This window comes from Dendropsophus ebraccatus, chromosome 13 (assembly GCF_027789765.1).
Source record: "Dendropsophus ebraccatus isolate aDenEbr1 chromosome 13, aDenEbr1.pat, whole genome shotgun sequence".
In the NCBI taxonomy this organism is placed as follows: domain Eukaryota; kingdom Metazoa; phylum Chordata; class Amphibia; order Anura; family Hylidae; genus Dendropsophus; species Dendropsophus ebraccatus.
Genome location: NC_091466.1, coordinates 52,816,815 through 52,830,335, shown reverse-complemented (window position 1 = coordinate 52,830,335; position 13,521 = coordinate 52,816,815). Strand labels below are relative to the sequence as shown.

Here is a 13,521-nt window from a genome sequence, read left to right as displayed (position 1 = left end):
TAGTGTGAACATAGCCTTAGAGTTTAGGTTTATAAGACATGAGGCTGGTGCTGCTGGCAGTTTTGGGTTGTCTTTTTTTTGTTTTGTTTTAAAAGAGGTATAAAACTAGCCATATAATTCAGATAGCTGCAAGCCAAATCCATATATACACAGAGCCAATTGTGTCTGCGTTCAGAATGGGAAGAAGATACTGTCAGACATCAGTCTTTATGAAAAAAGTTGAGAGAGAGAGTTGAAATCCAACATGCCTGAAGCTTCTCTCCTCCAAATCTGCCATTGGAAGGAGTCAGGAGCCCACATAGAATAAATGCATTGGGCGACTTTAGGATAAATCCAAAATGATATGTTTTGAAAGGATAGGGGAGAATTTGGATGAGAAATGAGGTTTGTATGGTTTCTGGGTATCGGTCCAGGTCTGCCAGCAAGATCTTCAAAACCAAAATATTATGTTTTAGGCGTGGATAACATAATAAACTCATTGGTTCAAAGCTCTGCAGGAGGTTATGTCTCGGGACGATATGTCCTGACACAAAAGGGTATAAAAATTGCTTCCCCTGCTGACCTATATGATGGCTGTCAGATGCTACTTTTTGGTAGTGTAGCTCTTGGTAAGGGATTATTGACTGCTAGACACTTCTATACCATGCACTTGTATATACTCTGGCAATTTGGTGTCATGGCGCCCATTACATGACCTGTCATTGACAGCCAGCCACTGTCTCCATCATCACTTTTGCAATGGTCTTGTAAAAGAAAAACCTGGACTTGGAATTGTATGGAATTAAGCAATCAACCCAGGTTTCCATTGAAACTGATGTGCATTTATTATTTACAATGGTCCTTAGAAGTTGGCCTGTTGGCTGTCGCTCATAGAGGGGGCCCTAAAGGGATTACAACCTGGAACGCCTTCAATTCAGTAAAAAGGCAATGTGACATTTGGATGTTCATATAATATAGGAATTCTCTCTATTTTTAGTATCAATAGTGTAACACAATTCATAATGTCAGATGAGAGGAGTGTGCTACAAGGAGTAGGCAGGAAATTAGAAGTGAAGAGCAGACGAGACAATGTATTGACATTCCTTTTTGACAGTGTCAATGAAGCTGAGAAGATCTTGATGGTAGCGCTCCATTCCGAGTCCCTGAGGATGAAATGGTGCTGAAGTATGCTTCACTTCAATGTATACACGAGTGAAGAGATGTATGTTTGTCATCCGTATGACTGGCAGCTGATAATTTGCAGTAAATAAAATATAGAGAAATTAAAAAGGATAAAATGTATTCTTCTATGTCTACGGTATCTGTATGTTTACAATTAAAGAGGTTAGGCAGCGTTAGAAAAACATGGCCACTTTCTTCCAGAGACAGCACCGCTCTTGTCTCCAGTTTGGGTGCAGTTTGCAACTCAGTTCCATTGGAGTGAATGGAGCTTAATTACAAACCGCACCTGAACTGGAGACAAGACTCATGTTGTCTCTGGAAGAAAGTGGCCATGTTTTTCTAACGCTGGACAACCGCTTTAATAATCAAAATAACGGCCTTTGTTTAACCTACTTCACTCATTGTATTGACATCCATTGGGTGTGGCTATTATTGAAGGTCTATTAAATTTTGTTAAAAAGACGATGAAAGGACGACAGTCCTTTGACAGTCCACTGTTTTTACCTATAAGGGTCCATTAGGATCCCTTATGGTTAAATACATAGGTGCAGGAGCAAACTACCTTCTGCTTAACCCCTTATGTACTGCAGTGTGTAAGTGACCCAAAGTTCAGAAGACAAAGAGATATCTGCTTTACTACTTGCGCACTAATAACCCCTGACCTCTGCACAGCAGCTGGAGAACAGAGGTCAGAGGTTATCAGAGGAAATCTTAGTCTTCTGATTGTTAACCCTTTTTTTGTGTTGCAGCATGTAAGTAAACAGTGGGTCACTTACACACTGCAGTACATAAGGGGTTAAGCAGAAGGACACACTCTTAGGGCCCTATTACACGGGATAATTATCGTGTGAAAAATCGTTATCGTTAGAATTTAAACAATAATCTGAATTTAAACGAGATCTGAACCTAAAATTATCGTTAATCGTTCACTAATCGTTCGCTGTAATTCCACGTTCGTTTGCTCAAGTTCCGCATTTTTTCACTAATCGTTCAGTGGAATAACACATTGCTCATTATTTTACTGAGATCAAAAGGAATAAACAATCGCAATAACAATTATCGCTCTGTGTAATATAGTGAACGATTTCAGGTTAACGATAAACAATCTCGTTTGCGATCGTTTATCATTAGTAGTTAAAAATCGCTCCATGTACCTTCCCTTACCTTCTCCCCGGGACCCCCTCCTGCACGGGCCCCATAGCAACTGCCTACCCTGCCTCTATGGTAGCTGAGCCACTGGTCACAACCCGACTCCCAGAGCTGTGCGGGCTGTGGCTGCTGGAGAGGATGATGGCAGAGGGATGCTCAGTGCCCCTCCAGTGCCCTGTGTCCCTCAGTGTCCCCTCTGCCAGCTCTGGGAGTCGGTTCGTGACATCGCCATGTTATCCAGGAAGTGACATCACCATGTTATCCAGGAAGTGACATCACCATGTTATCCAGGAAGTGACATCACCATGTTATCCAGGAAGTGAAGCCTTGATACAGTAGTAAGTGCAGAGAAAAAGCACTTTATAAGCATTTCCCATAATAAGTGTATATTAGGGATTTGTATAACTTTTGGGGGGAAATACAATATTTTAATAAAAAAATTTGCCGGATTCCTTTAATGTGCATGGGGCAGCCATCATTCTGTTGACTTCATTGCAGACAATTATAATTTGGTAATAACTGACATTACTTTACATTTACATTCATTTATTTAGGGCCACATGTATCATTCTGCGAACGGATGATTTTCGGCGGAAAGTGCCGATTTGCGTATTTTTTTATACGCAAATGGCCGATTTGCGAATAAAATATTCGCAAATCGGCACTTTCCGCCGAGTACGCCAGGGGGGCGGAAAGGGGGCGTGTAGTGGGCGAAACAGAGGGCGCGGACTCAGAGTCCGCGCGATTTACCATCCGTTCCGCCCAAATATACGCCGAAAACCTACTCCAGTCCTCAGCTGGCGTAGGTTTTCGGCGGTGCGCACCGGCGCGCACGGGATTTATGTAGAGGCAGTCCGCCTCTACATAAATCTCCGTAGCGCCGGACCGTAAAAAACGCCGGACTTAATAAATGCCCCCCTTAGTGTTTGGTGTTCTTTCTCCAGTCCGACACAGTGCTCTCTTCTGCCATCTCTGTTCATGTCAGGAACTGTCCAGTGCAATAGCAAACTTCCTGTTGGACATACAGCAGCTGATAAGTACTGGAAGACTTGAGATGTTTTAAATAGAAGAAAATTACAACGATTTTTTTGCATGATAATCGGCCCGTGTATAAGGCCCTAACAAAGAGCAGGGAATGGATGCAAAGAAGTATGACTATACAGTCAGATTATGCATAGTTTCATTTGAAGTATTTTACTGTTGAGAAACACTGGCTTACAGTAGATAAAAAAGAATGAAATCAATTACAAAGTTGTTTTATTGTTTATTACTGATACATTAATGCAATAAAATGATTTGAAGGAGAACACTTTACATTTGCTCATGTCATGTAGTATGTGTAATTATTTTGCGTCTTTGTTGTACTTCATTTTCTATTCTGGTTGAGGCTTTGTAAACTAATACCAAAATACAGCTGTAATTTCGAAGTAAAAATACATCCGGATTTTCAGTGCAATAATGCGCTCCCTTAAAGTCAACAGGAAATTAGCCAGCATTGCACATACCATATAGAATAACGTCCAAATATCAAATATGCTCATTATTTACCACTTGCTTTTTGCTTTGCTTTTACTGTGTATGAACATAACCTTATGGTTCAATAAAGAATTTAGCTCTATAAAATCAAGGATCTATATAGTGTAGAAACTGGTACTTGTGCCGTTCTTAATGTATTTCAGCTAAATTTACCAAGAACTAATATCCGCCAGGGCAGCTGAAGTGTAACCGTTTTGTTTGGACCACTTTCTGATGCTATCGCCTGTTTCTGTGTTTTATGCAGTCTTTGGGTTGGGCATGTGAGACACAAACGTCCCATTGTCTTAAAATTGACACCTGGAGGTCTATTTATCTGTTCCCCCGGATACAGAACTTCAACAAGTCTGGAGACCGTGCCTGCCCTCAATTTATCAAACAAAGCGAGTTCACAGAAAGGGATACATCTGCACTCTCCTATTTTACTCTCATAGGAAGATAGGTGATAAATGGAGTTTATATGAGAATGCAGGACATGAACGCTTACATGCCATAGCAAAGATTAGAGAACACTAAACATCTAATTCTATAATATAATATAATATTAAAGTAATACATAAATATAAATATTCAGGGTGTAAAAGCAGGGAAAAGTAATTACATTTCTTTAGAAGTTTACACACAGTCAAGCAGGATTAAAGTGGAACTTCAACCCAATTGATCACTTTAACAGAATTAAAGTGATCAATGGTTAAACAACATTTGTAATATTTTTTCTTAGTGGCTTTTAAACTTCTTAACCCTTTCAAGACTGAGGTTTAGTTTCTCTTTTGCGGTTTCATTTTTTCCTCCTCGTCTTCTAAAAGGTATAACATTAATTTTTTGCACCCACAGGTCACATGAGGTCTTGTACTGATGAAAAAGAAAACAAAATTACTTGAGGGGTATAATTGGATGGAAAAAAAAAAGAAAAGAAAAAAGAAGAAGTTACCATGTAAGTGTCTGAGTACCGAACAAAGCTTCAGGGGGAAATTTTGTTCAAATGGTTTTCGAACACCAAGAAGTTATTGTATTGTCTTCTTGACAATTTTTCCATAGCAGGTGGGGGCCGGCTGCAGTGACTAGCCGGGCCCTCACCATTAACAACAGACTGCAGCGATCGCGCTGCAGCATGCCATTAACCCCATAAATGGCGCGATCGCTGCATTTAAGTGTAAGTGACAGGGGCAGCCCCTGTCACCTACCGATCAGGACAGGTGACACACTGCTGGGGTGCCAATCGTTTTAACAGACCACCGGAGGTCTCTTACGTTCCTCTGTGCGGTCCGATCGGCGCTCTGCTGATTGAGTCTGCCTGGCAATATACAGGAGAGGAGAACTTTGTAAGTGCATCTGAGTACTACAGCATTGTGCATGTGTAAATATGTGCCTGACTGTGTGTATATGTGACTGTGTATGTGTATATGTGTGCCGGACTGTGTGTGTATATATATATATGTGCCTGACTGTGTGTATATGTGACTGTATATGTGCACAGTATATGCGACTGTATGTGTACATGTGTGCTTGACTGTGTGAGTATATATATATATATATATATATACCTGACTGTGTGTATATATGACTGTATGTGTATATATGTGCCTGACTGTGTGTATATGTGACTGTGTATGTATATATGTGTGCCTGAATGAATGTGTGTGTGTGTATATATATATATATATATATATATATGTGTGTCTGTCTGTCTGAACGGGTAGATATGTGCCTGGCTGTATGTACATATGTGACTGTATGTGTCTCTATGTATTTATGTGCCTGGGTGTATATACTGCATGTGTGTATATGTGTATGTATAGAAATAGAAAATGCCAAAAAAAGCCATAGCCCCCATGTATGTGATTTGTATTCACTAACAATATGAATATGGTATGACATCATTAGGCGGTGGTAATATGTGGTCAGGATTTGACAATCAGATGTGACCTTGGTATAGTGTTTCATTGACCTTTATATGCTGGGTTTTATGCTTTAACAATGCAATGATAACCAGCACAATGTGGTAGTAATACATGTTCATGGTGTGGTGTAATTATTTGTTCTGAATATGACATATCTCTCAGTATACTGGATATGACCAGTAAGTATGATAGCAATGTATATGGTCATATTTTTTGTATTGTATTTACTGTATAGAACACAGAAAAAAGACAAATTTGGTCAGCTCTCCTAGAACACCATTCACACTAGGCAGGAGCACGTTGCTATGGCTGAAATTGCAAACACACAAAAACACAGATGGGCCTACACTGTACTAGCCTCTCCATGGCAAATAATAAGCCTATGCTCTGGGCATGCAGGATCCCTCTAATACCGGTGGTGGGCCTATCCCCAGTTCTCCACACCAGCGCTGTTTGATTAAGGTTAAAAAAAAAAAGCAACGTAACTGATGGTACAATTGCTTTAAATTGAATCTGTGAGCTGTAATTCACGTTCCAAACTGCTGACAATTTTAGATAGCTGATAGATCAAAGAGCCACATGGTACCTTTCATATATACATCTGTGCTTCCATAGCATAAAAAGTGTCAAAGAGGTGTTCCTAAGCCATTGAAACGTTGAGGGCTGTAACACCTCCTGAGTCCTGTTTCCACATCTTGCACCTTGTATGCACAGTGAAGGAAGGAGATTCAGAAGCAGGGCTCAGATCTGCTGACAGCTGACTGTCAAAGAATCAGGGACAGAGATGGGAGGGGGTGAAGAACAGTCCAGATTGCAGCAATTCAGGGTCTTGTGAACTTCTTTTTGACACTTGGCACCAGAGAATAAAAGCATTTTTCTATGTTCACTGTTTTGCTGGTTGTATGGTAAGTGTACCTGCGCTAAACTTATCAAAATGGCAAGTTCTTCATAAATATCTTAGATGTGATTAAATTTTAACATAGTTACATACATAGTTACATAGCTGGTACGGTTGAGAAAAGACATGTGTCAGTCGAGTTTAACCAAGAAGGGGATAGAGGATGGAGTGGGATTGCAGAAATTTGAGACAATTTTAAAGGGGTTATCCAGCGCTACAGAAACATGGCCACTTTTGCACTACTCTTGTCTCCAGATTGGGTGGCCTTTAAAACTCAGTTCCATTGAAGTAAATGAAGCTTAATTGCAAACCGCACCTGACCTGGGGACAAGAGTGGGGCAAAAGTGGCCATGTTTTTGCGGTCAGATTTCATAAATCTGCTATACTAAGGAGTTTTGAACTCAAATGCATGGAAGCGAAAAAGATTTTTTATCTCATAATGTTTTGCAAAATTTCATCCTAATCAACGGCCGACCTAGATATCCACAAGACAAAAAAGGTGCATTGAAAAATACATTGTATGACAGTGTGATAAATTTAGCTGTTGTTATATTGGTATTTGCACACTGAGCAATTCTCGCTGAATTCCCCCTGACGGATTTCCGCATGGAATTCTGCTCATTTTATAGCGCTCGCGGAATTACCCACAGAATTCTGCGTGAAAAAGGACCTCCCATAGAGTTCTATGGAATTCTGCCAGCGCAATCCACCCAAAGAATTAACCTTTCCATTCTAAATTTCCATTCATAAATTTCCGCAGACAGACGGAATTCCCATTTTGCTCTATGGAAAGGAGCAATGGTGCATTTAAACGGACGGAATTCTGCACGGATTTTGCTGCGGAATCCACAAGAATTGCTCTAAGAATTACCCTAAGATAGAAAGTTAAACCAGAAAAATAGAGGGAAAAGGTGCAAATAGTAAATCCCCCCTTTATAGTGTGCCACCTACTGGAGGTAGATTCCCTACAAACCAATATTCAGCCCCCCTCATATCTTGAGGTTAGATAGAAATGGATGCATTATGGATTTTCCACTATATTTATTATTATAATTACAACAGACAATCTTCTATTGAAAAAACACACAAAGGTTCGCCCAGGTTCAATCTCTTATACACTAGTGAATCCAGAGAGGCAAAAACAGCAAACATTAGCTACCTTTTTTTTGTTTGCTGTTTCTTCTTTCAACTTTTTCCATCTGCTTGATCAAGGTCTGTGACCCAATATAAAGACTGGAACACGTTGCAGCAATAAAAAGAATACTGAGTCACACCGCCGTGCGATGGTTTGTTCGTGACCGTGCCCACATCCTGGACGTTTACCTGCGCTGACCCTCCTCTGGGGTTTCTCGTGGTTCCTGTAACCCTTCTGGGACACTCTCCTGCATCTCTATACCCGCCGCTGGTGGCTGGTTACCTGAGGGACAGCTGCGGTTCATGGTCCAGGTGACACCATACGCCTACAGTAGAATTGTGCCTATATCTTACACAACTCCACAAGGTGAGTGCATCTATCTACCTTTTGATGAGACACAATGATTCACTATTGTATTGCACTAGGAGGAGCCCCTCTCTTACTTTATTTCTACCTCTCCATTGTGACAGAATATTTGGGACCCTGTTCTTAATATCTCTGGGTGTCCCAGGGGTTGGATTCCATGTCATCTAACACAACCCCTACCTATTTAACTCAAAAGGGATACAATCAAAAGTTAAACAAAAAGCATATTTTCCCTCAAATGTATAACCTTATAAGTCCAGAAATATCTTAGTGGGACCCTGTGAATATAATGTAAAGGAAATGTATAAGGATTCTATGTAACTGCAGACCAAACCCAGAAGAGTCATATGACAATATTTACTTTCTAGGACACATATATTATGAATATGAATCCAAGAACATGGCAATAATGAAGGTATTAATATGTTTCTGAAAGGGAATCTGTCACTAGGTTTATGTTGCCTTAAATGAGGACAGCATAAACTAGTGACAGAAATGCTGAACAGATCAATGTATTACCTACATCATTCCGTTCAGCCGTTCTTCTAATATGCAGGAGAATAGGATTCTTGCACACCCCTCCCCCCGCCCTCCAGCTACTGATTGACAGGTGACTGCCTATACACAGCATGGATAGATAACTGCCAATCAGCAGCTGGTGGGTGGAGTTTTCTATTTCTCATGAATATCCAGGACTACTGAGCACATAAACATAATGGAGAGGACGACTTATTGTCCATGTTATTAAAAAAATATTGCTGAATCAGCTGCACTGAACAATGTAAGTGATACATCATTTTGCTAAGCTCCTCTGTCACTACTTTATAGGACAGCACTAACCTACTGACAGAGTCTCTTTAATGGGATTATCCAGCGAAAATCTTTTTCTTTCAAATCAACTGGTTTTAAAAAGTTATATAGATTTGTAATTTACTTCTATTTAAAAATCTCAAGTCTTCCCATACTTATCAGCTGTTTTATGTCCTACAATAAATGGTGTTTTCTTTTCAGTCTGACACATTGCTCTCTGCTGACATCTCTGACCGAGACAGGGACTGTCCAGAGCAGGAGAGGTTTTCTATGGGAATTTGCTACTGCTCTGGACAGTTCCTGGCTCGGCCAGATAGGTCAGCAGAGAGCACTGTGTCAGACTAAAAAGAAAAAAAAAATTCTGCAAGACATACAGCAGCTGATGAGTATAGGAACACTTGAGATTTTGAAATAGAAGTAAATTACAAATCTATATAACTTTTTAAAACCAGTTGATTTAAAAGAAACAGATTTTCGCTGGACAACCCCTTTAAAAACAATATCTTGATCTGGAATGTATACATGTATAATAATGCAAAATGTATTATCTACACATCAAGTTCAGGGTTGCGCTGCCTGCGACATGTTAAAAAGCCAAACAGGGGGCATGGTCTCCACTTCTGGCAAATTTATTTTACTTCACTAACTGGCATGAACTATAGTGCACATCTACACTAGCTCACATCTGGTGTAAGTATATTCTTACTATATACCATACATTTGTGCAAGTTTCTGTAACGTGCAATAATTTCGCAAAAAATTTTCAGCGGAGGAGCAAGTGCTCTCCCATAGACAGGCTATGACACACTGAGGCAGGTGGAATTCCGCTCCAGAGAGTTCCGCCGCAGAATTACATCTATTTTACTCAGTGTGAACATACCCTTAGGGGGCAGAGCCTATTCTTCTTCTCCGGGATAAGTCTAATGTTCTTACAGATATATAGAGGGACTTAGGGCCCTATTCCACCGGACGATTATCGTTAGCATAATCGTTAACGATTAACGATCTCAAACGACCGCTATTGCGAAAGACCTGAAAACGTTCACTCATTTCCATGGAACGATAATCGTTACTTATGATCGTAATTGCGATCGTTTCTTCTTCCGTATTTCTTCGCTATTGCGTTCGTATCTATTGCGAACGACCGAACGATGTCTTATTCAATGCGAACGATTTGCGAACGTTTTGCAAACGAGCAACGATAAAAATAGGTCCAGGTCTTATAAAGCGATCAACGATTTCTCGTTCGGTCGTTAATCGTTACTGCATTTCAACCGAACGATTATCGTTTAGATTCGAACGATTTAACGATAATCTGAACGATAATCGTCCGGTGGAATAGGGCCCTTATACATAGGACCTATTTAGGACAGACTGCAGTGATAAGGGGCATTAACCATTGACTAGACATTACTGACAATGCACTGTCATGTTTTTCTTGCTGGGACCCAGAAGAGTATACCCCATTTGAATAAATTGGCATGTAGACTGTGTCCCCATTCCATTTCTAAGCACTCGGCTATTACAATCAGTCTCATAGATAGTCATAATGTGCATGCTCAACCACCACTTCATTCAAGCAGGGGACACCCATTTTTAAGATCGGTTTGGGTCCCCATGATCAGATTGCAGTGATCAGACACCTATAGATTGGTGGAATTGCCCATCTTTGGACAGCCCTTTAGGGTGCCTGTTTGATTAAATTAAAAACCGCACTAAAAATATCAATAAGACTAAAATTTAAGTTTTACACTCCCATTTTCTTGAGGTATAGTCCTGGTCGAATAATTGTTTTCTGCTCAAAAAGCTGTGCTCGAGCCAGTGATGGGGTCTTCAGAGAAGTGGCAGGAATGAAGCATGAAGCAGTAAACTCCAATCTGTCGTGCAAATCTTGTGTTATCATCTCACTAAAGTGCTTCTTGTAATAACTTTGTGTCCAGGAATCACTAATTCAGCAGTTCCCTAATGTGTTCCAAAAGCATAGGTTTACCAGGAATTTACTTGAAATGATTTACTACTACTCCGTGTCTATAAAATGCAAATAAATAAACAAAAGAATAACAAATAAAAAGACATAATAATTAGATAAGTAAATAAAATAATAAATATATTAATAATAATAATAATACATTAACAAAATGATAAATATAATAATAAATAAATAAATAAACAGCTCTATATAAATCTGTGTATTGTGTTATTTCATCTATACTAATATTCTATTCAGTGATAGATTTATTTTTCTTTGGAGTCTAAGGAGAAATCAAGCAGTGGCTGGGCAGGATACAGAAACAAGCTGCTATTTTCTAAGCAGAAGGACAGTTTTGCAATGTAATGACAGTACTTGGCTGACTCCCCGCATATTTCTGGATCTCTAGAAAGTCTCCCATGTACCAGTTGTATTGGCAACACCTATAAAGTAGTCCTTGATAAGACTGTGTGTCACCAGCCATCCCTCACTCCAAGGCAGCCTCCGAACAAGGCTTCCTGGGTGGTCGTACTGGGGGAAGACAAATTCATGCCAACTGCTAGGGGGAGAACAAAAGGAAAATGTAACCCTGAGTTCTAGGCCTGTTGGAAGCATTTGTTCCAGTCAAGATTTTGCATTTGTTCAATCCTGGAATAATAAGTGATTGACACCTCCTTAGAATGTTCTTTAGCTCTAGGGGATAATCAGACTAGGGCCTTTGTTGTTAAGGCTTTTCAATGGTTTCAATGGGAATTAAACCACTATCGACTCTAGCCTGCATCTCCTGCAGCACAGTCCATACAAATTTATTAGTTATGTCTTTTTAAATGAGATTAAATTGAAATGACTTTTATCCTTTTCCTCCCCTAGTTTTTTCGGAGCTCCTTCCCTTTGCTATGGTGTATTCATGCCTTTTTATTACTATAGGTGCAACGTGACTGTCAGTCTGTGGCTGTACCCTGCAGCCAAGATACACTGGGAATTGTGACTTTCTAAGAAGGACACCTGGACGCACAAGACGTAACACACTGAGCCAAACAAACATAGGAGAAAACCGCCACAATTACAGTAATGAAGGAAAACAACAATGGGGAGTCTTAGGTGGAATGCCACAATATGCTGCATTAGGAAGAAAGCCTTAATGGTTCCATATACGAAAAGCAATGAATTGTGTCAACAAATTTAAAAATTAGAAAAAAAAAAAATCGAAATTATATTATATTAAAAATGATCAAGTATTGAAGAAAGTATTGAAACAAAAGCTGGGATCCACTTGTATCTAACAGTAATCAATGCAGTGATTCCATTTTTACATTGGCAATTTTCTATTTTGCAATAGTGAGAGCTCAAAATGACCCAATACCTATATGGACATATTTTTTTTACTCTAATAAAACAATGTCCAAACTAAAACCAACAATATGCAGAAAATGTTCACATGAATGATGAAAAGTTTCCAGGTCAGTTTCCAAAAGTTTTCTAGTATAACCATAATTTTAAACTATAGCGCTAAATTACCACACAACCTTCATCTGTATGGGAATAAAAAATTAAATAAATAAAAAAAAAAAAAAATATATATATATATATATATATATATATATATATATATATGCACAAAATAATTAAAAATACAAAGGCAATGAAAATAATGAAAAAAAAAGCTTTCACATATTATTGGGTAAAAATATAATCATAAATATATATATATATATATATATATATATATATATATTAAATATATATAATAAATACCTTTTAAAAATATATTTAATTAATATATTATATATATATTATTATAAGTTTTAAATATATATTATATATTATAAGTTTTCACATATTTTTGGGGTAAAATAAAACATTAAATATATATTTATATGAAATATATGTTTTTATGTACATCTGTCACCTATGCTGTTAAAGGGCTAAAAATGTTCCGACCTCCTACAAAGAATATCCCCTTGCTTTTCTCTACACTGAGACAAAAAGTATAAATCGTGATATTTTAGCAGACTCTGATAGCTGGATTCAGTTTTCCTGATCCGTTCTGTACATTTGAGCTCCTGTCACATTCCAATATTGGGTAAAAATAAAACCTAGAAGGTAGAAGTAAAAGTAAATCTTATAGGTGACTTTTTCAAGTCCTGTAATCTAGTTGACATCCTGTGCTCACAAATACAAGTAGACCTTGGTAATGGGTCCACTTAGCTGCTCAAGGGCTCTCCACTATTAAATATTTGCTCTAGCTCTTAGGGAGATTTTAGTTCAGCTATTTAAACCTTAAAAAGAAATCAGCTGAAAGAACTAAATTTTCAGAAATCTTTACCAGCAGACTGAATCTAAAATCATCTAAAAGGTAGCACAAATGGGATAGTTGTCAAATATTATAATCATGGCCATACATTTATTGCCTTACAATTTCATATGATTTTTCTAATACAGAATTTTATTCTTCTGTAAGGCCATGTTCACACATTGTTTACTTTATAGTAAAATAACAGCCGTTATTTGATACTCAAAATAACGGCCGTTCTTTTCAGTCTCAATGATTAACATTGAAGTCTATGGAAACAACGGCCGTTAGTTCACACAATATATA

General features: G+C 38.5%; 1 protein-coding gene across 1 annotated transcript in view; it reads left to right on the top strand.

Annotated features, from left to right (window-relative positions):
• Window positions 1–7,918: 7,918 nt before the first annotated feature.
• PAX9 (paired box 9) overlaps window positions 7,919–13,521 on the top strand; it is a 123,179-nt gene continuing 117,576 nt past the window's right edge. Inside the window, exon 1 of the mRNA XM_069950453.1 lies at window positions 7,919–8,143. Coding sequence (XP_069806554.1) covers window positions 8,080–8,143 — 64 coding nt within the window. The 5' untranslated portion in view covers window positions 7,919–8,079. The remainder of the gene's footprint in view (window positions 8,144–13,521) is intronic.